The sequence below is a fragment of the Oryctolagus cuniculus genome, chromosome 7, assembly GCF_964237555.1.
Source record: "Oryctolagus cuniculus chromosome 7, mOryCun1.1, whole genome shotgun sequence".
In the NCBI taxonomy this organism is placed as follows: domain Eukaryota; kingdom Metazoa; phylum Chordata; class Mammalia; order Lagomorpha; family Leporidae; genus Oryctolagus; species Oryctolagus cuniculus.
This window is the reverse complement of record NC_091438.1, coordinates 85,903,608-85,931,541: the sequence shown is the minus strand read 5'-3', so window position 1 is coordinate 85,931,541 and position 27,934 is coordinate 85,903,608. Positions and strand designations below refer to the sequence as shown.

General features: G+C 46.1%; 1 protein-coding gene and 1 long non-coding RNA gene across 3 annotated transcripts in view; one reads left to right on the top strand and one right to left on the bottom strand.

Moving 5' to 3' along the window:
* Positions 1–152: 152 nt before the first annotated feature.
* BCL10 (BCL10 immune signaling adaptor) lies at positions 153–21,676 on the bottom strand. The gene is made up of 3 exons (XM_008264952.4): positions 21,322–21,676; positions 6,565–6,853; positions 153–4,007 (listed from the first exon to the last, which is right to left on the bottom strand). Exons 1-3 carry the CDS (start codon positions 21,376–21,378, stop codon positions 3,652–3,654), a joined length of 702 nt encoding a protein of 233 aa, XP_008263174.1. The 5' UTR covers positions 21,379–21,676; the 3' UTR covers positions 153–3,651.
* Positions 21,677–22,556: 880 nt separating this feature from the next.
* LOC103350133 (uncharacterized) overlaps positions 22,557–27,934 on the top strand; it is a 43,339-nt gene continuing 37,961 nt past the window's right edge. The window contains exons 1-4 of one of the 2 annotated variants that reach the window (XR_001794508.3): positions 22,557–22,668; positions 23,443–23,562; positions 24,269–24,379; positions 24,577–27,386. This is a non-coding gene — a long non-coding RNA (uncharacterized lncRNA). Of the gene's footprint in view, positions 22,669–23,442; positions 23,563–24,008; positions 24,380–24,576; positions 27,387–27,934 lie in introns of those variants that run through there. The other variant, XR_011390599.1, reaches the window with a different exon arrangement.

The window sequence follows — 27,934 nt, the reverse complement described above, 5'->3', positions numbered from 1 at the left end:
GAGCCTGGTTCAGGTCTTTTATTGAGCCTACCATCACTATTTTCCTGTATGGCCAGGCCTTCCAGTTGGACACCTTCATTGAAAGCTAATCTATAAATACAGGAACTATGAGATTATGGAGATTATGATCTTTGAGTAAATTCTATTACAAATTTTTAATGCTCAAGAATGTCTTTTATTTTCATTTGAAAGGCAGAGACAATCTTCCATCTGCTAGTTCACTCCCCAAATGTCTGCAACAGCTGGGGCTGCACCAGGATGAAGCTGGCAAACAGAAACTCCATCCAGATCTACCAAGTGGGTGGCATGGACCAAGTACTTGAGTCATCATCTGCTGCCTCCAAGGGCATTCATGCGAAAAGAAGCTGGTGAGAAGCAGAGGCAGGACTCAGCTAGGCACTCCAACACAGGATGTGTGTGTACCAAGCTGCAGCTGACCTGCTGTGCCACAATGCCCACTCAACTAGTTATTTGGAAGGGAGAGAGAGAGAGAGAGACCGACCCATCTATTGACTCACTTCCCAAATGCTCTCAACAGCCAGGAACCAGTAACTTATAGTCTGGGTCTCTCTAGTGATAGGAAACCAACTACTTTGAATCATCACCAGCTGCCTCCCAGGGTGCCCGTTAGTAGGGAGCTGCAATTGAGAATAGAGTAGAAAGCTGAACCCAGGAATTCTAATATGGGATGTGGGTGTCCTAAATAGCATCTTAACCAATATCAAATGCCTACTTTTGTCACTATTTTTTTAATGAAGATTTATTTATTTATTGGAAAGGCAGAGTTACAGAAACAGAGAGGGAGGTCTTCCATATGCTGGTTCACTCCCCAAGTGGCCACAATGGCAGGAGTTGGGCCAATCTGAAGCCAGGAGCCAGGAGCTTCTTCCGGGTCTCCCATGCAGGTTTAGGGGCCCAAGCACTTGGACCATCTTCCACTGCTTTCCCAGGCCTTTGTAGAGCTGGATTGGAAGTGGGGTAGCTAGAACTTGAACCAGGACCCATATAAGATGCTGGCATTGCAGGAGGCAGCTTCACCTGCTACATGACAGTACTGGCCCCTTCACTATTTCTTATGCTGCAGGCAAGACTGATCCTCCTAAAATGTTAGAAAGTGCTTATACTATAAAAAATTAGTCAAGTCTTTAAAAAAAATTTTAAAGCCAGTATGCCAAATTTCTTCATGATTGCTAAATTAAAAAGTTAAATTAATTTCTCACAATTTTGTTATGTTTTCTATAAAAGTTGGTGCACATAAAAAAGGTATATAATATTTCCTATTGAAAATCTAAAAAATCCAAACATAGCACTGAAATTTAAAAACTTTTCTTTTAAAAGGTTTATTTATTTGAAAGGCAGAATGATAGGGAGGGAGAGAAAAATCTTCCATCTACTGGTTCACTCCCCAAATTCCCACAACAGCCAGGTCTGGGCCAGGCTGAAGTTGTTAATTAGGAAATCAGGAACTCCATCCAGATCTCCCACATGGTGGCAGGGACTCAAAATACTTGAGCCATCACCGGCTGCTTCCTAGCCACCAGGGAGCTAGATTGGAAGTGGGGTAGGTAGGACTTGAATGGGCATTCTGATATGGGATGCAAGTGTCCCAAGTGGCAATTTAACCTGTCCCAAAACTTTGTTAATAGCAAATTTGCATCTGATATTTTTCAATTAAAAAAAGAAATATATAGAAAATGGACATCAGGAAGGAGTTATAATAAAAATGTGTAAGAATTTTCAAAACCATAAAATCAATCAAATTTTGTTAGACAGACACATCTAGTGAATGGCCCACTTTTTCCAAATAGTATTAAAAAAGCAGAGTTTTGGGGGCAAGCACCTTGGCATGGTGGGTAAAGTTGCTGCCTGCAGTGCCAGCATCCCATATGGGCCCTGGTTCAAGTCCCAGCTGTTCCACTTCTGATTCAGCTCTCTGCTATGGCCTGGGAAAGAAGTGGAAGATGGACCAAGTCCTTGGGCCCCTGTGTTCATGTGGGAGAGACTTGGAGGAAGCTCCAGGCTACTGGCTTCAGATTGCTCAGCTCTCCCCATTTGGGGAGTGAATCAGTGGGTGGAAGACCTCTTTCTGCCTCTGCCTCTCTGTCTTTCAAATAAAAGAAAAAAAGAAAAAAGAAAAAAAAAAGGAAGAGTTGCCACACACATACACACACACCAAGCCAATTTGTTCTGGCTATTTCAATTGCACGGTGGTCCCCACTGAAAGAGAAATTATCTTTTATTATTTATTTTAAAACAGAAGCTTTTTTTTTATATAAAAAAAGTTTTATTTATTTGAAAAGCAAAGTGATAGAGACAGAGATAGGCATCCTCAACTACTGGTTCACTTCCCAGATGTCCAGAACAGCCAGGACTGGACCAGGATGAAGACAGGAGGCAGGAACTCCATCTGGGTTTCCCATATGAGTGGCACTGACCTAAGCACTTGAACCATCACCCGCTGCCTTCCAGTGTGCTTATTAGCAGGAAGCTAGATCAGAAGTGCAGCTGGGACTCAAACCCAGGCACTCAGATATGGGTTGCAGAGGTCTTTACAACTGTGCCAAATGCCCACCCTGAAACCATCTTTTAAGTATCTCATTAAATTATATGGGGCTTATGCCAAGATATTTTCTGCAAGAATGAAAATGATAGAGGAGGCCGGCGCCACGGCTCAATAGGCTAATCCTCTGCCTGCGGCGCGGGTACACCGGGTTCTAGTCCCTGATGGGGTGTCGGATTCTGTCCCGGTTGCCCCTCTTCCAGTCCAGCTCTGCTGTGGCCTGGGAGTGCAGTGGAGGATGGCTCAAGTCCTTGGGCCCTGCACCCCATGGGAGACCAGGATAAGTACCTGGCTCCTGCCATCGGATCAGCGCGGTGCGCTGGCCGCAGTGCGCTGGCTGCAGCGGCCATTGGAGGGTGAACCAACGGTAAAGGAAGACCTTTCTCTCTGTTTCTTTCTCACTGTCCACTCTGCCTGTCAAAAAAAAAATAAAAAAATAAAAAATAAAAAAAAAGAAAATGATAAAGGAAAGAATGTGAACATGTTAAGAAAATAGCATTAATTAGTAAGGCTAATATGAAATGAATTTAGGTAAACCGCTGAGGCTTTTGGTGGCTGAAACTCCACCACAGGTAATATAAGGAGACCTTGTACATGCTTGTAAGACCAACTGAGAGGAAAAGAGATTCTTTTCAGTATATTGGCGATTTTTCCCTCAGTGATTGGCTTCATTTCCAGACAGGAACTGCTTAATGCTGAAAATTTACTGCTCAATGGTTAGAAAGGACCATTAGAAAATTCCTAGCAAAAAAATGCAAAGAAAATTTGCAGCCTAAGAATCTATCTTCAAATAGAGAAATGGTCCTCATTAAAATTAGTTTTAAACATGAAAAATCCGCAAACACTAAAGCACCTAAAAGGGAAAAGTACAGAAAATACTGAAAAGTACATGATCCACAAGACTGACATTTAGCTATCCTGAAAGTATACTTCTTTTGCTCTAAAATATTCTATTTACAAAGTATGCTTAAAATTGCATTTTTGAAAGACACATATCAAATGTAAATAAATCACTGTAGAAGTTTATAAAAAGATTCATATCCTTTAAAACATTTTTTGTTGTTACTGAACACACTAAAGGCAGTATGCTGTCATTGCCGTGAAAGAGCGCGTGACCGTAAGGGAAGAAACATCTCGCTGGAGTTCGCGCAAGTTCCTTGCTCTTCTAATTGCAGCTCCGGTGGCAAAGGAGGAGCTCCAGGGTCCCCAGGTCTGGGAAGTGTGGTTGAAGAGAAGATGGTATTTTCAGTTCTGCCTACTTCTAGAATAGGCAAATTCAGAGAAGAATCAGTAGAGAAAAAGGGAGCCGTGCTGGATTCTCCTTCCGGATGGTACATGGCGGTGGACGCTCTCCGTTTCTCGGAGAAAGTACTCTCATCTGAATTGGATCTAGATAAGTTGTTCGTGGCTCCACCAGGGAAAGGCTCACAGCTGCTACATTTGAGTCCTATAATTAAATCATTCAAGTGTAAATAGGAAAGTCTCAAGAACTGGCATCTACCCCCACCTTTGTAACTTTGTAAAGATTACCAGCCAGCTGCCACACAGTCAAATTTTAAACAGCAACTTATATATTCTGTCATAATCCATTTCAGATCTAACAGTCATGAAGTGGACTTTTATTTACATTTTCCCTAAAAGAAAATAGTCTTAAGGGAGCTAAAAGACATGAAATTCACATTTCATGTGTACTTACATACTCAACCACTGAAGGACCCAGAAAAAATAAAGCAGCCTCCCCAAATTTTCCATAAAATAATAAGGTATCCATACCCCTCTGTTATGCTTAGCAAATAATCAGCCTAACTGTCCACAAGGCACAGAAACTCCTGAGTTGACAAATTTTAGGTAAAACATGAAAAATCCATGAAGTCCACTTACATGTAGCTTTTCCCACTACTTTCCTACTTCACAACATTCAGTATCTGTTTTTTGTTTATTTTCATCTACTTGAAAGGCAGAGTGAGAAAGAGAGAGACAGAGACAGAGAGAGAGAGAGAGAGAGAGAGAGAGAGAAAGATAGGAAGACAGAGATCTTCTATTTCCTGGTTCACTTCCCAGATGCCTACAAGTCAGACTTGGGCTAGGCCAAAGCCAGGAGCCTGGAACTCCATCCAGGCCCCCACAAGGGTGGCAGGGGCTGAAGCACTTGAGCCATCATTTGCTGCCTCCCAGGATGCATTGGCAAGAAGCTGGATTGGAGCAGAGCAGCTGGGACATAAACCAGCACTCTAATATAGGGTGCATGTGTCCCAAGTGGTGGCTTAATACGCTGCCCACGCCTGCCTTGCATTCATTATTTCTGTCCCACACTACATAAATTATCTTCTTATATATGGCTCACAAGGGGTACCTTCCAATGTGTCCTATCCAGCAAGGACAGGAGGCAGGACCCAGGGTACACATTAGCAGGAAGCTGGAATCGGAAGTGTAGCTGGCACTAAAACCAGGCATCCAATATGGGATGCAGGTGTCCCAAGCAGCATCCTTTTTTTATTTTTTTTTATTTATTTATTTTTGACAGGCAGAGTTAGGCAATGAGAGAGACAGAGACAGAGAGAAAGGTCTTCCTTTGCCATTGGTTCACTCCCCAAATTGCCACTACAGCCAGCGCACTGTGCCGATCTGAAGCCAGGAACCAGGTGCCTCCTCCTGGTCTCCCGTGTGGGTGCAGGGGTCCAAGTACTTGGGCCATCCTCCATTGCCTTCCCGGGCCACAGCAGAGAGCTGGACCGGAAGAGGAGCAACCAGGACAATATCCGGCGCCCTGACCGGGACTAGAACCTGGGGTGCCAGCACTGCAGGCAGAAGATTAGCCTAGTGAGTCACGGTGCTGGCCCCAAGCAGCATCTTAACTGCTGCACTAAATGCCTATCCATAAGCTTAAACTTTTAGAAGCAAAATATCACTTCTAATTTTTTGGTTTGCATTCTTTTTTAAAAATTTTTTATTGGCTGGTGCCGCGGCTCACTAGGCTAATCCTCCACCTGCAGCACCGGCACACCAGGTTCTAGTCCTGGTCAGGGCACCAGATTCTGTCCTGGTTGCCCTCTTCCAGTCCAGCTCTCTGCTGTGGTCCAGGAGTGCAGTGGAGGATGGCCCAAGTGCTTGGGCCCTGCACCCGCACGGGAGACCAGGAGGAAGCACTTGGCTCCTGGCTTCGGATCAGCATGGTGCGCCGGCCGCAGCGGCCATTGAGGGAAGACCTTTCTCTCTCTCTCACTGTCCACTCTGCCTGTAAAAAAAAAAAAAAAAAAAAAAAAAAAAAAAAACCAAAGATTTTTTATTTTAAGGCAGAATGAAGAGAGGAAGATCTTTCATCTGCTGGTTTATTCCCCAAATGGCCACAATGGCAGAGGCTGGGCTAGACGGAAGCCAGGAGCCTGGAACTCTATCTAGAGTCTCCCACACAAGTGATGGGGGCCCAAGCACTTGGGTCATTCTCTGCTGCAAAATTAGCAGGGAGCTAGATTTGAAGTGGAGCAGCCGGGATGCAAATCCAGCACCCTTATGGGATGCCAGTGTTGCAGGTGACAGCTTAACCCTTTGTACCAAAATGCAGGACTCTTCTTTTGCATTTTAACAAAGCATTTTTGTGGCAGGTGCTATTGCACAGCAGGTTAAAGCCACGGGTTGCCCTGCAACACTGGCATCTCATGATGGCACTAGTTTAAGTTGTGGCTGCTCCACTTCCAATCCAGTTCCCAGCTAATGTGCCAGGGAAAGCAGTGGACGATGGCAAGTCTTTTGGCCCCTGCACCTACACAGGAGACCTGGAAGAAGATCCTGGCTTCGGCCTGATCCAGCCCTGGTCATTGCAGCCATTTGAGGAGTGAACCAGCAGATGGGACCTGTCTCTGGTTCTGTCTCTCCCTTCTCTCTCTCTCTCTCTGTAACTCTGTTTTCCAAATAAAGAGAAATATTAAAAAAAACAAAAAAACAAAAAAAACAAAACTCCACAAAGCATTATTACACTTAATCCTGAGAAACTTAACATATCTTACCTTTCAGATGTTCTAGTTTGATATTTCTAAGTTTCAGCACTTCATCTGTGATCTTCTGTATCAGGAAGTTCTGTGTTTTTTCTCGTCGAATAGATTCAACGAGGGTGTCTAGTCCTTTGGGGTTTTCTTGTAAGTAGTCTAACAGTTTTCCAGCCCTCTTTCTACTTGATGTTCGACAAGAAATTTCTTCAGTGTCTTCTCTACTGAGTATTTTTTTGGCACGTAGATGATCAAAATGTCTCTCAGCAATGATTTTTTCACACAGGTATACACGCAAATTTTCTAGAGCCTAAAAAGACATAATACATGCTTCAGTGTTGTTTTCTCAAACCTAAGGAAATCACACAGGTGACTGATTGTTAGGAACCTTTTCTGATGGAAGGTGCTGTTCTGAAGTCGGGAGGCTCAGGCCCTCTGAAACCCAAGCTAATTAAGCTGAAGGTCCAAGGTTATCCATGCAGGTCCCCCACATTCCTCCCTGGTTCAGCCCTGCTCTTTTATAAATATAAAGCTTTTATTTAATAAATATAAATTTCGTAAGTACAACTTTTGGATTATAGCTGTTCTTCCCCCTATACCTGCTCTCCCACCCCCACTCCCATCCCACCTCCTACTCCCTCTCCTATCTCATTCTTCATTAATATCCATTTTTAATTATCTTTATATACAGAAGATCAATTCTATACTAAGTAAAGATTTCAACAGTTTGCACCCACACAGACACACAAAGTATAAAGTACTGTTTGAAGACCAGTTTTACTGTTAATTCTCATAGTACAACACATTGAGGACAGATGCCCTACATGGGAAGCAAGTACACAGCGACTCCTGTTAACAACTGACACTCTTATTTGTGACGTCAGTGATCACCCGAGGCTCTTGTCCTGAGTTGCCAAGGCTATGGAAGCCTCCTGAATCCACAAACTCGACATGACTTAGACAAGGCCATAATCAAAGTGGAAGTTCTCTCTTCCCTTCTGAGAAAGGTATCTCCTTCTTTGATGGCCCCTTCTTTCCACTGCTCAAAAATAAACGAAAAGGGGGAAATGTGGTGGAATGAGAAGGCCATGCCAAGGTGGCCACTGGCAAGTGAGCATCAGTTACCCAGGAATGGCTTTGAAACTGCCTGGCAACAGGCTGTGACTGGTTGGGGCATAGACCGCCCCTTGACCAGACTGGCTGGTCTTGGCTATATAAGATGTTGTACCAACTGTAATAAACGAGTCTGCGGGCTGCTCGCCTCAAGCCTGCTTTCACCCGACTCCCGGGGTCTGTGTGGTGACTCTGCGCCTCTTGCCCCCACCACGCTGCTCCTCTCCGAAATGAATCCACTGCAACACTGTTGAGAAATCAACTGCAACACACCAGGATCTCACTCATAGAGATCTTTCACGTAGGTCATTTTTTGCCACAGTGTCTTGGCTTTCCATGCCTGAAATGCTCTGGGGGCTTTTTAGCCAGATCTGAATGCCTTTAAGGGCTGATTCTGAGGCCAGAGTGCTGTTTAGCTATTTGTCATTCTGAGTCTGCTGTGCGTCCTGCTTCTTATGTTGGATCATTCCCTCCTTTTTAATTCTATCTATTATTATTAGCAGATACTTGGTCTTATTTATGTGATCCCTTTGACATTAATCCTATCTTCATGATCAGTTATGAACTTAAACTGATCACTTTAACTAGTAAGATGGCATTGGTAATCTGCCAACTTCATTGGATTTGGAGTCCCATGTTAGCCCTACTTTTGATTTTACCTTCACAACTAAAAACCAAGACCACGTTACCGAGAAGAGGGGCCTGGGTCCTTGGCAGTAAGCAGGCCTGCGGATGGCTACCTTCAGGGGTTAAAGACGAGAGCAAAAAGGACTGTACACTGTAATTACCATTTAGCAAGGAATTCAGAATTATGAACTGGGAGTATGTTCTCACAATTTACAACTTTCTCACGTTTGTACTTAATTATTCCACTTCCCTAGAGGAAAATTATTAACAATAAAACAAAAACAAAAATCTTAATTAAAAGAATCCGACCTGTATCTGTCTTTGGGGTCTGTAGGAGAGGCTAAACTCTAAGTCAGTGAGTCTGTCTTAGTGGAAAGGAGATGGAAGGGTGTATGGAGATAGAAACCTAGAGAAATAACAGGTTCTGGAAAAACTGAAGAGTTCAAGAATACCACAGAAACCAAGTCTATGTATGGAAAGTGCCTAAGGGAGCTTAATTAGCAGAAAATCCATGTTGGTCTCAATAAATTGCATTAACAACTGATGTCAGCAACTCTATTTTAGCACCTCCCTTTACTAGGCCTGTGATCTCGGGTAAGTTACTTCACGCCTCTGTGCCTGTTTCTTCATCTGTTATGCAGAACACATAAATTAATATATGCAAAGTGCTTTGAAAAGTGTGGTATTTGGGAAGTATCAATATATGTCAGAGACTATGACCACGATAATTCATCTGACTCACATTGATGATGAAGATTTCAGAGGCACCACAGTGTGTGGTGGCAAGAAGCTGGGCTAGATGAAGGGTTGCTGCAGTTCTTGGTCCACTGAGCTCCCACATTCATCTACTCACACACAGACATTTTATAATATGCCAAGTGCTGAGCACTGACTATATTTAGATGACAAGATATGAATCCTGGATGCAAAGGGCCTTGGTCAAGTTGGGAAATGTGTATTACACGAAACCAGTAATTTTAAGACAATATGATACAGCCCAGGGAAAAAAAAATTATAGTCAACTGGGGAAACACAGATTAAGCAACTCCATCTCCAAGAACTGGGAAATTTACAGAGGCATGGAGGTGCACAGAATTCTGGGGTAGAGTACACATGGCTACTGAGAAGGGAGATAAGAAATGAAGTAGAGAAGGAAAACTGGCATGGCTCATGGAAGATTTAAAAAACTTTTGTTTTAAACATGTTGTTATTTGGGGAAAAGGGGGGAGAGGGAAGGAACTTGGGGGAGGGGAGAAAGAGGGAGACAGACAGACACTGAGAGCTCCCAGTGGTCTTCTCTCTCAGATTCTTGCAATGGCCAGGGCAGGAACCAAGAGCCAGGACCTCAATACAGATCTCCCATGTGAGCTGCAGGAAATCTAGTAACTTGAACTATTACCCGCTACCTGGCATTTGCATTAGTAGAAAGCTGGATTCAAGATCTGGAGCTTGGAACTGAACCAGGTACTTTGCTATGGAAGGTGGGTGTCTTTTTTTTAATTTATTTTTTTGACAGGCAGAGTGGACAGTGAGAGAGAGAGACAGAGAGAAAGGTCTTCCTTTTGTCGATGGTTTACCCTCCAATGGCTGCCGTGGCTGGCACGCTGCAGCCAGCGCACCGTGCTGATCCGATGGCAGGAGCCAGGTACTTATCCTGGTCTCCCATGGGGTGCAGGACCCAAGGACTTGGGCCATCCTCCACTGCACTCCCTGGCCACAGCAGAGAGCTGGCATGGAAGAGGGGCAACCGGGACAGAATCCGGCGGCCCGACCGGGACTAGAACTCGGTGTGCCGGCGCCGCAAGGCGCAGGATTAGCCTAGTGAGCTGTGGCACCGGCCTTTTTTTTTTTTTTTTTTTAAGATTTATTTATTTATTTGAAAGTCAGAGTTACACAGAGAGAGGACAGACAGAGAGAGGGAGAGAGAGAGGTCTTCTAACCGATGGTTCACTCTCCAGTTGGCCACAACGACCAGAGCTGTGCCATCTGAAACCAGGAGCCAGGAGCTTCTTCCAGGTCTCCCATGTGGGTGCAGGGACCCAAGGACTTGGGCCATCTTCTAGTGCTTTCCCAGGCCATAGCAGAGAGCTGGATTGGAAGTGGAGCAGCTGGGACTTGAACCGGCACCCATATGGGATGCCAGCACTTCAGGCCAGGGTGTTAACCCACTGCACCACAGCGCCGGCCCCAGGTGGGTGTCTTAACAGCTGAGCTAAATGCTTATTCATGGAAGACTTTTTTATAACAAACAGAGAAACACACATTTCCCCATAGCCAAAAGAAAAGTTTTCAAAGATGTAGAAATAAGCAGCAGTAAGAAAACTGTTGCAGAAAACTGGAGGTAGCCAAAACTGAGGTCAAAGGAGACCAATTGAAGATTGCCTCAATTATCTTACATAAAAGATGCTGAATGTATGAATTCATCTTTTCCATTTTACCACTTATACACCGATGTTTCTCAAATTTATGCCTGTGATCAAGACTTCCTCCACTTATACATCCCAAAGGTACTCAAAATTCAATATGTTCTAAATTTATCGTACCCTTATCCTTTTCCTTTGATATTGTCAACTCACTTGGGAGTACCACTATCCATCTAACCATGCAATACATCTAGAATTTATCTTTGATCCTTCTTCTTTCACTCACTTGCCACATCTGATCAACCATTCTTCAAGACCCACCAATCCACTTCATATATTGTGTCCCTGCACTTCATCTCTATTATCATTGCCCTAGTTTAGGTCCTTATTTTTTTAAGGATTTATTTATTTATTTGAAAGGCAGAGTTGGAGAGAGAGGCCTTCCATCTGCTGGTTCACTCCCAAATGGCCACAATGGCCAGAGCTGGACTGATCCAAAGACAGGAGCTTTTTTCAGGTCTCCCACATAGATGCAGTGGCCCAAGGTCTTGGGCCATCTTCTACTCCTTTCCCAGGCCATAGCAGAGAGTAGGATTGGAAGTGGAGCAGCTGGGTCTTGAACTGGTGCCCATATGGGATGCAGGCGCTGCAGGCCAGGGTTTTAATCTGCTGTGCCACAGCACTGACCTCCTAACTAGACTTATTATTTCCTTCCTCCTCCTCAAATTTCTCCTCCACACATCCTTTAGATCTTGCAATTTTTCTTCTCCTTTTAAAAAAATAACTTTAAAAAAAATGTTTATTTATTTGAATGTCAGAATTAGAGAGAGAGAGAGAGGAAGAGACAAAGATCCTTTATTTGCTGGTTCACTTCCCAAATGGCTGCAATGGCTGGGGCCAAGCCAGGCCAAAGCCAGGAGTCAGGAGCCAGGACCTTCATCCAGGTGTCCCACATAGATGCCAGGGCCCAAACACTTCGGCTATCTTCTGGTGCTTTCCCCAGGCCATTAGAAGGGAACTGGATCAGAAGTGGAGCAGCTGGGACTCCAACTGGCACCCACATGGGATGTTGGCATTGCAGGCGGCAGCTTTACCCACCATGCTACAACACTGGCCCCAAAATTTAATTCTTTATATGAGAAGCAGAAAGACAGAGAGCTTCCATCTGCTTATTCACTCTCACAAGCCCTTAATGGCTGAGACTTGGCATGGCCAAAGTCAGGATCCAGGAATTCAATCCACATCTCTCATGTGGGTGATAAGAACCCAATTACTTGAGCCATCTCCAATGCCTCTCAGAGTACGCATTAGCAGGAATTTGGGTCAGGAGTAGGAGTGTAGTATTGAACTCGGGTTCTGGGATGCAGATACCTTACTTTTGTTTTTTTTTTAAAGATTTATTTATTTGAAAGGCAGAGCAAGAGAGTGAGAGTGAGGTAGGGAGAGATAGATCTCTGTTCTATCCACTGGTTCACTTCTCAAATGCCCACATCTGGGTCCAGCCCAGACTGTAGCCAGGAGCCTGGAACTCCACCTGGGTCTTCCAAGCGGGTAGCAGGAACCTAAGTCCTTATACCATCATCTGTTGCTTTCCCAAGCACATTCACAGGAAGCTGGGCTGGAAGCAGAACAGCCAGGATTCACTCAGGCACTCTGATATGGGATGCAAGCATCCCAAGGAGCAGCTTAATCCAGTGTCACAACATCTGTCCCTTAACCTGAGTCTTTTTCATTTGTTATTTTTAAATATTTTATTTGAGAGGTAGAGTTATAGACAGATAGGGAGAGACAGAGAGAGAGGTCTTCCATCTGCTTGGTTCACTCCCTAAATGGCCACAATAGCCAGAGTAGGGGTGATCTGAAGCCAGGAACCAGGAGCTTCTTCCGGGTCTCTGATGTGGGTGCAGGGGCCCAAGGACTTGGGCCATTCTCCGCTGCTTTCCCAGGCACGTTAGCAGGAAGCTGGATAGGAAGTAGAGCAGCCAGGACTCAAATCAGTGCCCACATGGGATGCCAGCACTGCAAGGCAAGGGCTTTATCCTGCTATGCCACAGCACTGGCCCCCTAACTTGAATCTTTATCACTAACACCCACTCTCAGATCTTCCAGTTTTTCAAGAGTAAATGGAAATCTGGAGTGTCACATAAATTTTACTAAGACTGAATTGGCATCAAGTTTGTAAAAATTTAGAACACTGTTCTGGCAAGCCCCATCCCCCCCACCCCCCCACCCCACCCCGCCAAGGATAAAGCACTTCAACCATGGCAGACCAATGGAGAACATGGTTCTGGAGTTAGACCAAGCAGAGGTTAGATCTTGAATCTGCTACCTACTCCTGTGGCAGATGGGGCAAACTACTTAATCACACTAAGCTTCAGGTTCCTCATTTGTAAAATAATGATAAAAGCTTAACTTGCAGGACATCTAGGAGGAATAAATGAGGCAGTATATGAGATTACTAAAAAATCCTTGGAAAAATGGAATGAAAAGATAGTGTAGAAATTCATGCAGTTTTTTCATACTACATATTTTCATGAACTTGTTGAAGATACTTTATATGCATGGGTTTCAAAATTGTTTTACACTAAATACCTTTTTTTAAAAAAGATTTATTTATTTATTTGAAAGGCAGAGTTAGAGAAGAAGAGACAGAGAATGAGATCTTCCATCTGCTGGTTCACTTCCCAAATGGCTGCAATGACCAGGGCTGGGCCAGGTCAAAGCCAGGAGACAGGAGGTTCTGGGCCATTCTCTGCTGCTTTCCCAGGTGCATTAGCTGGGAGCTGGATTGGAAGTGGAGAAGCAGGGACTTGAACTGGCAACTGTATGGGATGCTGGTACTGCAGGCCATGGCTTAACCCGCTATGCCACAGAGCCAGGCCCAAAATAAATATCTTCTAAGTCCATTTTCCAATAACCTTTTGAAGTGTGCTTGTATATGAAAGCTTGGCACAGTCTCTGATATACAGTAAATGCTCAATAAATAATAACTATTTGCCTATGGCAGCCAAAGTTCTTGATAATACAGCTCCTGTCTACTTCTCCAGCTTAATCTATCACTGCCTCTGTCCTAAAACTGCTGTCACTCTATTTCTTCATGTTGTGAACTTTGTCTCATTCCCCACCCCTCCAATCCTAAGCCCCTTGTCATCCTTAAGAGTCGGGTCAGTGGCCCTCTCCTTTGGAGAGCTTTACCTAAACTCACTAGGATGAGCTAGGTACTCCTTGCCCCGTCCTTATAGCATCCTGTGCAAGTATTGCATCTTTCTATATACCAGGACTCCACTGTTTTGTTTTACCACAGTTCCCAGATCATTCCCAGAAACCACCAGGGACAATATCACAACAGCTGGTTTGAGGCCAAACATCTGCCCAGCCCCAAACTATCATCTTTTTTTTTTTTTTTAAAGAATTATTGTATTTATTTGAAAGAAAGAGTTACAGAGAGAGGTAGAGACAGAGAGAGAGGTCTTCCATCCGCAGGTTCACTCCCCAGATGGCTGCAATGGCCAGAACTGCACTGACCGAAGCCAGGAGCCAGGAGCTTCCTCCAGGTCTCCCACGTGGGTGCAGGGGCCCAAGGACGTGGACCATCTTCCACTGCCTTCCCAGGCCACAGCAGAGAGCTGGATCGGAAGAGGAGCAGCCGGGACTCAAACCAGCGCCCATGTGGGATGCTGGAGCTACAGGCCAGGGCTTTCACCCGCTGTGCCACAGCGCTGGCCCCCCCAAACTATCATCTTAACGAACTTTTCTACAGTAAGTGAATCCTCTTCCACTGTACTTCTGAAGCTAGGAAGCTATTCCTAATAGAGTGCAGGTTTACTGAAAGTCTTACTTTCTGCTTGCAGTCTAATTTTATTTTTATGCTAAAGTCACTTGGTTATGAGAGCTGGTTTTCCATTCTTCTATTTGAACTACTTGATTAGACCGATCTGTTTGTAAATTTGCACAATTTCAGCACCTCCTTGAAATCCTCACAGAGAGGATGCCTGTGCACACTCCCCAAACTATTTTATCTGAGAAGAAAGAGCCAAACTGCTACTGCTCCACCAGCTGGGTACCCTGAGGCTCACGCTCCAGTGAAGACCCAGCAGTGTGCTTGACAGCAGAGCCTGCAGCCATAGCAGCCGCAGCAGCTGCCATCTGGGCCATCAGGCCTGGCGGCCAGGGCAGCAGCAAGTTAGCCAACTGCAGATGGTGGGGCTGCTGCCGGCCTGTGTGCAGGTGGCCGGACAGCCCATGCCGCAGGTGTGGCTTCAGCTTTCATGAATGCTTCCAATGCTGGCACTGGAAGCTCCTAGCAACTGTGAGGAGCACTAAGGACTTCTTTACTGCCAGTCTGATCTTTTCGGTTCTCTTAACTTCTCAGGGAAAGACACAGTTGACAACTGCCTCCTTGAAACATTACTTCTTCTCATTTCTGTGGCTGTAACTTCTCACTTTTTTTTTTTTTAAAGATTTATTTATTTGAAAGGCAGAGTTAGAGAGAGAGAGAGGGAAAAAGAGAGAGAGAGAGAGAGAGATCTTCCACCAGCCGGTTTACTCCCCAGATGGCCTCAATGGTTGGAGCTGGGCCTTTCTGAAGCCAGAAGCCAGGAGCTTCTTTTGGGTCTCTGATGTGGGTGCAAGGGCCCAAGCATTTGGGCCATCTTCTACTGCTTTCTCTAGTACATTAGCAGGGAGCTGGATTACAGACACTGGTTTAACCCACCATGCCACAGCGCAGTTTCCTAGTACGCCTTTTTTTTTTTTTTTATTTTTTTTATTTTTTGGTGAAAGAGAGTTACAGAGAGGGGTAGAGACAGAGAGAGAGGTCTTCCATCCACTGGTTCACTCCCCAGATGGCCGCAACGGCCAGAACTGCGCCATACAAAGCCAGGAGCCAGGAGCTTCCTCCGGGTCTCCCACGTGGGTGCAGGGGCCCAAGGACTTGGGCCATCTTCCACTGCTTTCCCAGGCCATAACAGAGAGCCGGATCGGAAGGGGAGCAGCCGGGACTAGAACTGGCGCCCATATGGGATGCCAGCACTTCAGGCCAGGGCTTTAACCCGCTGCACCAGAGTGCTGGCCCCTATATTTTTTTTAATTATGTCTAAGAGGGGCCAGTGCCATGGTGTAGTGGTTAAAGCTGCCGTCTACAGTGCCAGCATCCCATACGGGTGCCAGTCTGAGTCCCGGCTGCTCTATTTCCAATCCAGCTCCTTGCTAATGTGCTTGGGAAAGCAGTGAAGATGGCCCAAATATTTGGGCCCCTGCACCCACATGGGAGACCCAGATGAAGCACCTGGCTCTGGCTTGGCCCAGCCCTGACCGTAGTGGCCATTTGGGGTAGTGAACCAGCGGATGGAAGATCTCTGTTGCTGTCTCTCCCTCTCTCTCTGTAATTCTGACTTTCAAATAGATAAATAAATATATCTTTTTTTTTTTTTTTTTTTTTTTTTGACAGGCAGAGTGGACAGTGAGAGAGAGAGACAGAGAGAAAGGTCTTCCTTTGCCGTTGGTTCACCCTCCAATGGCCGCCGCGGCCGGCGCGCTGCGGCCGGCGCACCACGCTGATCCGATGGCAGGAGCCAGGAGCCAGGTGCTTCTCCTGGTCTCCCATGGGGTGCAGGGCCCAAGCACCTGGGCCATCCTCCACTGCACTCCCTGGCCACAGCAGAGAGCTGGCCTGGAAGAGGGGCAACCGGGACAGAATCCGGCGCCCCAACCGGGACTAGAACCCGGTGTGCCGGCGCCGCTAGGTGGAGGATTAGCCTAGTGAGCCGCGGCGCCGGCCAATAAATATATCTTAAGAAATAAACACAGTAGTTCTTTTTTTATGGCATTATGAAGGAAAAGAACACTTTTTTTTTTTTTAAATTCCAATTCCCCCTTCCTTAGTCTCTAAAGCAGCAGGCACAACTTGACTGCTCCCAGGAACCCTTTTCCATTGGATCCTGTCTGAGTAGTTCTGCTACTCGGATTTCTTCACCTTCACTGCTGGAATCACATCTCCTATTGCCAGTCCAATCCTGGCACTGAGGGACCACCTCCTCCAGTGGATTCTCAGGGCGGGCGGAGAGGACACAGAGTAACTCTCAGGACACTGGTGGTGCTTCTCATGAATCACCAAGGAAGTTTGGCTTGATGTGGATACAGAACTAGAGTGCAGCCGGCACCGCAGCTCACTAGGCTAATCCTCCGCCTTGCGGCGCCGGCACACCGGGTTCTAGTCCCCGTCGGGGTGCCGGATTCTGTCCCGGTTGCTCCTCTTCCAGGCCAGCTCTCTGCTGTGGCCATGGAGTGCAGTGGAGGATGGTCCAAGTCCTTAGGCCCTGCACCTCATGGGAGACCAGGAGAAGCACCTGGCTCCTGGCTTCGGATCAGCACGGTGTGCTGGCCGCAGTGGCCATTGGAGGGTGAACCAACGGAAAAGGAAGACCTTTCTCTCTGTCTCTCTCTCTCACTGTCCACTCTGCCTGTCAAACAACAACAAAATAAATAAATAAATAAATAAAAGTAGAACATAATTGTTCAATAAATCCCCATTAGGGAAAAAACACCCTTCACGAAGTGGCTCTCTCTACTTTCTGACCTTAACTCAGGCTAACCTGTTTTCCAATTTCCCCAAGTCACAAAGGTCTTGCCTATTTATGGTGCATGGCAAATTCTATTCTGTCTAGAATGTTCTTCCTCAGTTCTGTCATATTCTTCAGGAATCAGTTTAAATGTAACCTCCCTTGACCATCCTATCTCAAGAAGATTTCCTATTATTGCCTCAGCATATGTTTGTCCCTGTCATAGCACTTATTATTTATTTATTTGTTTATTTATTTTTTGACAGGCAGAGTGGACAGTGAGAGACAAAGACAGAGAGAAAGGTCTTCCTTTTCCGTTGGTTCACCCTCCAATGGCCACCATGGCTGGCACGCTGCGGTTGGTGCACCACGCTGATCCGAAGCCAGGAGCCAGGGGCTTCTCCTGGTCTCCCATGGGGTGTAGGGCCCAAGCACTTGGGCCATCCTCCACTGCACTACCTGGCCACAACAGAGAGCTGGACTGGAAGACGGGCAACTGGGACAGAATCCGGCGCCCTGACGGGAACTAGAACCTGGTGCGCCGGCGCCGCAGGCGGAGGATTAGCCTGTTGAGCTGCGGGGCCAGTCAGCACTTATATTTATAATTAAACATTTATGTGTTTCCAAGTCTAATGACTTAAATGTTTGCCCACCTGGCAAGAACCAGGCAAGCTTTTTTTTTTTTAAGATTTTATTTGTATTTATTTCAAAGGTAGAGTGACAGAGAGAGAGAGAGATCTTCCATCTGCTGGTTCAGTCCCCAAAGAGCCACAAGAACCAGGACTGGGCCAGGCTGAAGCTAGGAGCCTGAACTACATCCAGGTCTTCCAGGGGCCCAAGTACTTCAGCCATCTTCTACTGCCTTCTCAAGTCATTAGTAGCGAGCCAGATTGGAAGCAGAGCAGCCAGGACTCACACATGCATTCTGATATGGGATGCTGGTGTTGCAGGCAATGGCTTAACCCCCTGTACCATAACACCAGTCCCCAGAACCAGGCATGTTTTGTTCAACACTCTGTGTACACTATCCTTACCACAGGGCCAACTATTTGGGGTGAATGCAAAATTCACTACACTCATTCTGTGAGTTAAAAGGATTATTTTAGGGGCGGAATCTGGTCCAGTGGTTAAGATACCAGTTAAGGTGCCCCATCCCATATCAGAGTGACCGGGTTTGAGTCCCACCTCTGGCTCCTGATTTCAGCTTCCTGCTGATGCAGAACATAGACCCTGCAAGGCAGCAGGTGATGGCTCAAGAAGCTGGATTCCTGATACCACATAGGAGACCTGGACTGAGACCCAGTAGAATGAACCAGCAGATGGCAGCTCTCAGTCTAATAAATATATTTTTAAGATGTATGTCATTTTATATTTGTCTCCCTACCCCTAAGAAATCAAGTTCTTTCTAAATTAGGATTGTGTCTTAGTTTTAATTTTTGAACTGTTGGAAACAACTACAGCATCAGTCTTACAGTAGTATGCATTTTTCATTTATTAAACTGAATTAAAAGCAATCAAAAAGATGAGGTAAACAATCAGATGGAGAAGCGAAGGAGAAGGAAAGCGCGAGGGGGAGTGGCCAGGAGGATGGGTGTTGGTACACCTGTCCCACCTTATTTGAGGCAGTTATGTTCTAAGACCCCCAGTGGACGCCTGAAACAAGAACTGTGACACTGCCACAGTTGCTGGTTACTGGGATGACTACCAAGCAACTAAAGAGGGGGTACTGCATACAGCAGACCATGTTGAAAATGTCATGGGAAAAAAATCTACAAACCAAACCAAACACATGTTTTTTTTTTCACAAACCTCCTGAAACCCATTTAAGTTTTCCTCCAGGTTATATATTTACTTCTTTTTAAAGAAATGTTTATTAATTTTGATTTTTTTTAAAAGGCGGAGGCAGAGAGAGAGAGATAGAGAGAGATACCAATCTTCCATCCACTGGCTCACTCTTAAATACCAACAATAGCTCAGGCAAAAGCCAGAGCCAGGAACTCCACCAGGGTCTCCCAATTGTGTGGCAGGGATCCAAGTACTTGATTCATTATCTGCTTCCTCCCAAGTACATTAGCAGGAAGTCGGGACTCCATCCCAGGCACCGTGATATGGGCTGCAGGTATCCGAGGTGATAGCTTACTCTGCTGTGCCACAACCCCTACTCCAAGGATACATATTTCTGATACAGGGATAAATTGAAATCACAGAAATGGATAACATCAGTGAACCATCAGAGAAAAATAAAGGCCCAGAAGCCACTCTCCCATCTGTATGTGTGTACAGGTCTTATTTCCTCTCATTTGTAATCACACTGGTTTTATCATTTGTAAAGGGAGAATGGCCATTATCTCCTTTACAGGAAGTCATAAAGCTTAAGTAGGAACACTGTAAGTTGTGTAACATCATAAATTGTGGAACATAATAGGCCTATCTCTTGAAATGCATGGCTTTAGTGGCAATCGTTGTGAATGAGACAATGCTTGTTTACTTTCTATAGGCTGAACATTCCTAATCTGACTCTCTGAAATCTGAACTCCTCCAATATCTGCATTGCTGTGACACAAGTGGAAAATTCCACACCTGACCTCATGTAATAATGGGGCAGCCAAAACAAAGGCATATAAAACATAAGGTACAAAATTACCTTCGGATTATGTGGATAAGATGGATACCAGAGAGGGGGAGAAAGATTTTCCATTGCTTGATTCACTCCCCAAATGGCCACAACACCTGGGACTGGACTAGGCATAAGCCAGCAGCCAGCAGCTCCATACAGGTCTCCTGTATGGGTGTCAGGGGCCCATGCAGTTGGGCCACCTTCCACGGCCTTCCCAGGTCCTTAGCAGAGATCTGGATTGGACAAAGAGCAGCAAGGACTCGACTTGGTGCTCCAATATGGGATGCTGGTACTGCAGGTTGCGGCTTAACCCACAACACTACAATGCCAGCCCGCATAAATGATTTTCAAGTTTCAACTTGAGTCCCTATCCCCAAGATTTCTCATTACGGATACGCAAATCCTGAAATCTGCAACAATTCTGGTCCTAATGATTTCAGATAAGGAGTACTCAACCTGTGGTAGTCCTACCTCAACTAGGAGCCTACAGCAGGGGCATGCAAGGACAGCACTCTACACACGCCAAGTGCTCTTGGGGGCCTCTGCTGCGTGAGGAAACTAAGGCACTGGTCCCACCCTACCGTTCCCTTCTGCCAGGGAGTCGTGCCAACTGCCAACTGCCAGCTCACAGTAATACACCCTCCGGGGAGGGCAGCGGACTGGAGGTGGAGGAACATTTCAGAATTGTGTCCTGTCCACAAGTGATTCTGCAGAAGTCCTGTGGTGTGAATTTGTTTTTAATTCGAATTAACATAAAATACCTTCGCAGTAGTACTCACCCAGGCCTCACCTGGCAAAGAAAAACCAAACAAGTAATACCTCAACAAGGCCACTTTTTACAAATAAATATTAAGGTCTGTGCGGCTCTGCATCCTCCAGGCAGAAGCTCCTGGATATTTTCAACGCTGATTTGTAAAGGAACGGAGCAACGTGGGTTCACGCCTCTCCCCGTATTTAAATATGTGGGCGTTTGCTTACTAGGGGAATTCCAAGCTGTGCTTTCAGCTGTTGAGCTTCCCCCAGACCCCGCTGCAAAAGTTTCACCCGCTGGATCCTCCGACTGGTCCAGCTTGTGCTTTAGGTGAGACGGCGGCCCGGGCTGAGCCTGATCCGGGCTGAGCCCGAGCCGCCGATCTCTTAAGAACGCAGCTCCACGAGCCCGCGAGGCCGAGGGGATCATGCGGGGATGGGTGAGCAGCAAGCAAGAAGCGGGCTGCCGAGAAACGCCCCGCGGGACAAGATCTCAAGATCTCAAGCTCTGCGCGTGGCGATTTTAAAAACACGGATCAACAGGTCCCCGGAGGCGGGGGTCACTTCCCCCGAGGCACCGCGGCTGCAGAGCGCACAGCCGCCCTCCCCTGCCTGGACCTTCCGTTCCTCCGCCCTGGAGGTTCCTCCTAGTCCCCCGACACTGGGTTTCCGCTTTCCTCTCCGGCGGGGCCGCGGCCCGCCCCGACCCCGCCGGCCCAGAGCCCTCCGCGGCGCCCCGGCTACTCACGTCCTTCTTCACTTCAGTCAAGTCCTCCTCAGTGAGGGACGGCGCGGTGGGCTCCATGGCGGAGGCGCGACCCCGCGCTGCTTCCGGGTCTGAGAGCTCTGACGGCACCGCCCCGCCCAAACTGGGGACCAGTCTCGGGATATTGGGGGAGAAAGGACGAGGGGCAGATTATGGTGGGCGATTCGGGTACCCCTTGAAAAGCAGAAGGGATCGGGGTTCAAAGCCTAGCGCTTCCGGCTCCGTCTCCGGGACCGACGGCGCTGCAGAAACCAGGCGCGGCGACGCGGAGCTTGGAGTTCGGCCCGCCAGCCCTCGGGAAGGCGGTCCGTCGATAGGGCCCGCCCCGTTGTGCGGCGGCCAATGGGTGCCAGCCCCAGGCCACTCCTGCCCCGCCCCCGGCTGGAGCCTTTCCTGGGTGGGGCCACCGTGGTTGACATCACCTCAAGCCACGCCTCCGGAGGTCGTCTGAGAGCTGCCGCGGGTGGACTTCTCCAAAAGGAATCGTTTCCGTGGGCGGGCCCGCGGCCTGCACGGGCTGCTCGCCTCGGTGAGTGTCGGCCGTTGGTTCCTCCCCTTTTCCCAGACAGTGCTCTACAGTTTCCGGTTGCTGTGTTTGCCCATTCAAGGTTTTCATATTCTTTGCCACGAACACACACCTACATTAAAGAAATTTTGGAAAGAGAAAAGGAAACCACCCGCAACCCTACCGCTTTAATACCTGATTTAATGTTCATTGTATGCAAGTTATTCGCGTTTATTGATCTGGTAAGGGACCTGTGCTTCACTCACAGGGCTGCTGGGAGTAGATGAAAAGTTTTTAGAGGTACTTGGCACACAGCGTACAATGTATCATTTATTTTCTTTTATTATTTATTTTCTTTTATTATTCAAACATTTGTTGAGTCCTCATTGATATTTTTAGGCAGTGTAAGAGTTCTCTATTTTATGGGAGGAGGCTGATGACCAGTGAAAAATAACAAGAGAACCAAGGACAAATTTGGGAAAGCCAATATTTAAGGGAAGGGACAGGAAAGAACAATGTTGCAAAAGCCAGGCCATTACAGTTTTGATAATAACACAAGGACTCTGGTTTTCACATTAACCTTTTGTCATATCATGAGAATGTTTTTTTCCACGGTGATGCATAATGCGAGTAGTTTTGCTGATTGCTTTATCTTCCATCATCTTGGTATAACTCGATTGACTTAACAGTACATTCTTTCATTTAACAAACACTTATTGAATGTTGCTATGGTTTGGATGTGATTGCTGCCCCAAAGGTTCATGTGTGGGAAGCTTGAGTAGCCCCTGTGTAGTGACATCAAGAGATGGTGGGACCTGTAAGAGGTAGGGCTGCGGGTGGGAGTCTGGTGCAGCGGTTAAGAATCTTTGTGGCACACCCACACCCACATCCCATATCAGAGGGCCTGGGTTCCTATCTCCAGCTCTGCTTCCTGGTCCAGCTTTTTGTTAATGTTCTTGCAGGTGATGGCTCAAGTACTTACTTGGGTCCCTGTCACTGACATGGGAGACCTGGACTGAGTTCCTTGCCCTGAGTAGCCCAGCCTTGGATGTTGAAGGCCTTTGGGGAGTGAACCAACAGATAGAAGATATTTCTCTGTCTCTGTCTCTATCTGCCTTTCAAATAAATGAAAATAATTTTTTTAAAAGGTGGTTGGGAGTTGTCATTGTTATAGCAGGTGAAGATATTGCCTGTGACACCAGTATCCCATATGGGCGCCAGTCTGTATCCTCGCTGCTCCACTTCAGATCCTCCTCCCTGCTGGTGGACTGGGAAACGCAGCAGAGGATGGCCCAAGTCCTTGGGCCCCTGCCAACATGTGGGAGACCTGGAAGAAGCTCCTGGCTCTGGGCTTTGGCATGGTCCAGACCTATCTATGGTATAGCCATTTGGGGAGTGAACCAGCACATGATTCTGTCTTCTTCTCTCTATAGAACTGTGACTTTCAAAAGAAGTTATAAGATAAAACTAAAATAATAAAAAAGTGGATGACTAGTATGAGGCCCTTAGGTCCCTGGGATGTGCCTTTGGGAGAGATGCAGTTTGTTCTCATGGGACCCCAGTTAGTTTGTGCTCTCGCTGGCTACCTTTCTCACCAGGTGAGCTCTTCCTCTTCCACACGCGATGCCATGAGGTCCCCGCCAGAGCTGAGCCCGTGCCGGTGCCGTGCCCCGGAAGCTCCAAAACTGTGAGCTAAGGAAACCCCTCATCTGAGTAAGGTGCTAAGCCTCCGATACTAATACAGTGATGGGAAAATGAACTAATACAAATGACTGCAATGTGCCAGACACCGTTCTAGGTGTTGGGGAAAGAATTGTGAGCCAAACAGGAGTCCCTTTCTGTGGGGAATTTCTGTTCAACCGTATGCTTGTTGGGGGCGGGGGCAGTAGGCATGTGACACATTTTATCTAAGTTATTTCATCTATTAGAAGATGATGAATGCTAAGAGGAGAAGATCAAACCAGGGAGATGAAGCTGAACGGAGTGGTAACCCCTGCCGCAGGGTGGTCAGTAAAGACCTCGCTGAGAGAGGGATTTGATTGAGTGCTTAAAGGAAGGGAGTGAGCCGGATGAGTAAGGGGAGCAGCTGACCAAAAGCAGCTGATGCCCGGGGAAGGAGATGAACCACTTTGTGCCAATGTACAGATTCACCCCGGTTTGCTCTGAGTCATTTGGGTTTGCTCTGAGTCAGACGGGAAGCCACTGGAGGGTTCTGAGCAGCAGAGTGGCATGATCCGATTTATGATTTGAGAAGGATCACTTTCACTGTTGTGCCAAGAAAGGTGGCAGAGCGGAGACCACTGAGAGAGCGGTCGCCGCAATCCAGGCCCCAGGAGGCAGTGGTTCAGACCAGGGGGCCAGCAGTAAGGGTGCGGAGGACATTTTGAAGAGAAGCAGAGAAGCAATATTGCTTTGTTTTAAAAGGATCCCTCTGGCTGTTAACAAGAAGCCTGTGGGGGAGGCAGAGAGACCAGCTGGAGGCTACCAGCCCTGCGGGCAGAGATCAGGATGCTGTGACCAGGGCAGGAAGCAGCGGTGAGTACTCTTCATTGTCAGCTCAACTTGTTCCCAAGTTTTCATTGTTATAGGAAAATTGTCACAAAATTTTTCATCTCTGCATTACCCACCCTTAGTCCTTTCGCGTTATCATTTCCTTTGTGTAATTTCCCAGGAGTGGGAGTACGAAGCGCAAGTCAGTGAGTCCTGTGTGGTTCCTTTGTGTGTACTTGCAGGTTCTCTTCACAGGGGCTGCGCTGGGAATGAGCCGTCTCAGCTCTGCTGCAGGAGAGGACTCAGCTGCCACCGAAGCAGGCGATGTGGATGCTGCCAGTCTGACGCACCTGTTTCAATGCTGCCATTTCTGAGTTTGCTGCCGTGCTGTTCTTTAAACATGAAACATTTTAAACCCACCAAGCTGTAAGGGAGACTATCACAAACACCCTGTGCTCACTATTAGGATTGAAGAGACATAGAAAAATTGTCACCTTGGCTTCTGTCCCAATTTATGATTATCAAATGCTGATAGCCGACATCTCTGATTCTCATGCCTTTCATGTCCCTTGCCGTCTGTCTCTTTCCCTGCCCTCAACATCATTGCATTTCTAACACCTTCAGTCTTCTTCCATTCTCTGTATTCATTCCCTGATTTGTGTAGTCAACTAAAAAGGCAAGTGTCTGCTCTATGTCAGGGGTAAGACTTGTGGAATGAGGATCAGGGAGTGGCCGAGACTAAGTGAGGATCTTGGGAATTTTTTACACATGACTGTTTAATATTTTGATTTTTAATCGAATTATCAATGTTCCCAAGGCCTTTTGCATGGATCAAGGCAAGCACATCTGAATGCCATGTGTGTAATCGCAGAGCCAGGCCGTGGCCAGCCTGCTTTTCCAAGCCTTCTTGCTTCTTGCATCTTGCATCCTGTTTCATTCATTGGTAAACTCGTTTCCCTTTCTCTGCAGAATCACAGAGTCAGCCTGTCATGAAGGTTGTGCATATTTTCAAAGAAACAGCTGTGCCAATTCTTCTCTTCCTTGCAATAATTCTTCCTCTTACCTCTTTCCTGACTTTTCAGTAAACGCTGCCTACTATGAAATATGAAGATATTTCAAAAAATTTATGGAAAAATGGAACTCAAAGCTAAATTTATTCTAGTGCAAAAATTTGAAGTCCATCCATAAGGTTTTTTTTTTTTTAAAGATTTATTTATTTACTTGAAAGGTAGGGTTACAGAGAGGTGGAGGGAGAGAGAGGTCTTCCATCTGCTGGTTCACTCCCCAGCTGGCCACAACGGCCAGAGCTGCACTGATCCAAAGCCAGGAGCCAGGAGCTTCTTCCAGATCTCCCATGTGAGTGCAGAGGCCCAAAGATTTGGAACATCTTCCACTGCTTTCCCAGGCCATAGCAGAGAGCTGGATCGGAAGTGGAGCAACTGGAACTTGAACTGCACCCATATGGGATTCTGGCACTGCAGGCGGTGGCTTTACCCACTGTGCCACAGAAGTGGCCCAGGTTTTTCCATTATGCATTTTTTCCATGAATTTTTAAAGTATCCTTGCACAAGGTATCTGATAAATGTTCTGATAAATGCACAAGGCATCCAATAAATAAGGCTACCTATCATAGCCCTTAGGAATGAGCATTCTTGGGGGCTGGCATTGTGGTGTAGTGGGTAGGACACCAGCATCACATATGGGTTCCAGTTTGAGTCCTGAATGCTCCACTTCCCATCCAGCTCTCTACTAATGTGGCTGGATAGGCGGCAGAAGATGGCCCAAGTGCTTGGGCCCCTGCCCTCCTACTTGGGAGACCTGGCTCCAGTTGGTGCAGCCATCTGGGGAGTGAATCAGAGGATGGAAGTTCTCTCTGTCTCTTCTCTCTCTCTCTAACTCTTCCTTTCAAATAAATAAAATAGAATAAAAGAATGAGCATGCTAGGCATCTGACAGACCTAGGCTGTTGTCAATTTCTTATGGCTGCCTTCACGAATTGCCACAAATGAGATGACTTGAAACAACAAATATACTTTCTAATAATTCTGGAGACTAGAAATCCTAAATGGGCAGAACCATCCATTTCTGAAAGCTGTAGAGGAGGATTTTCCTTGGCTTTTCCTAGCTTTTCATGGCTGCCGGGGGTCCTGGGCATGTGGCTTAGAACACCAGTCCCCATCTCCATCCTCACTTAGCCTTCTCCCCATGTTTGCTCCCATGTTTTTGTGTCCAAATTTTGTTCTTCTTACAAAGACACCAGTCATTGGATTTAAGGCCCTCACCAAACCCCTATTATCTCATATAACTTGATTGTGTTTGTAAAGACATTCTTTTCAAATTAGGCCACATTCTGGGCCTTGGGCCTCTAGTGGATGTGAATTTTGGGGAGGTGCTATCCAATACAATTGGATTCTGGATTTGCTAATTATTAGCTGTGTGATCTTAGAACAATTAATAAGCAATCAATTGGGGTATGCATTGGTATATCAGCTTAAGTCACTGCTTGGGATGCCCACATCCCATATTGAAGTGTCCGATTTGCGTCCTGGCAGTTCCACTGCCAATCCAGATTCCTGCTAATATGCATAATATGTATCTTGGGAGGCAGCAGACGAAGCTCAAGTACTTGAGTTCTTGCCGCCCGTGTGAAAGACCCAGTTGGAGTTCCAGGCTCCTGGTTATCGCCTAGTCTAGTCCTGGCTGTTGCTGGGAACTAAACCAGCAGATCAGCATGAGATGGTGTTAACATTCTGCTAAGTGGTTAGAGCAGGTCTGATAAATCCTGTAGTTGGTTCTATGTCAATGTTTGAATAAAGAGAATTTAAAACATAAGAATTTTTTATGACAGTAGGATCAAAGAATTACATGCATTTTTGCTAAGTAGTTATTTTACATTGAATTATAAATGTTTCTACAGTGGATTTTAAAAATAGAATGCTTCATCTTAAATTGGAAAACTAATAATATTGGACTTTAAAATTTTTATACTAAGGCACTTATTGCAGTTATTTTTGAAAAATAAACTTGATGAAAGTCTCTGAAAAAAAAAAAAAGTAAACCAGCAGTTGGAAGATATTTCTCTTTCTTTGCCTCTCTGCCTTTCAAATAAAAGGAAAATTAAACAATAAAAAATGTAAAAAGCTTTCAATAAAGACAGCTGTTATAGGAATGTGGAAGGAGGGTAGAAGAAACCATTTCTAACTGATAAGACAATATAAAAGGAGGATTTAATCTAGGTAGGAGGATTTCAATAGGTGGAGCTTTAATTGCTACTTAATGATTTATTCCAAACTTCCTGCCAGATACCAGATGCTGTGTTGAGCAACAAATTCTATTCCAAGTGATCCTAAATGATAAATTTGCTATAAATAGTTGGAAGAAAAATGTAGCCCATTCTGAGACAGGATTCCTGAGTTTATTGGCAAGAAAACATGTGGTGAAATTCAGGTATTTCAACACTTTGTGAAGAGTCTAGTAAATCCTATCTCCAGGAGTGGCTCCCAGATTTAGGAAGGAGGGATCAGGAGGGGCAGGGCAGTGGGTATGGGCCTGGGCAAAAGCTCTAAGAACATTTCAAGGGCACCCCAAAACTAGGGGTGCT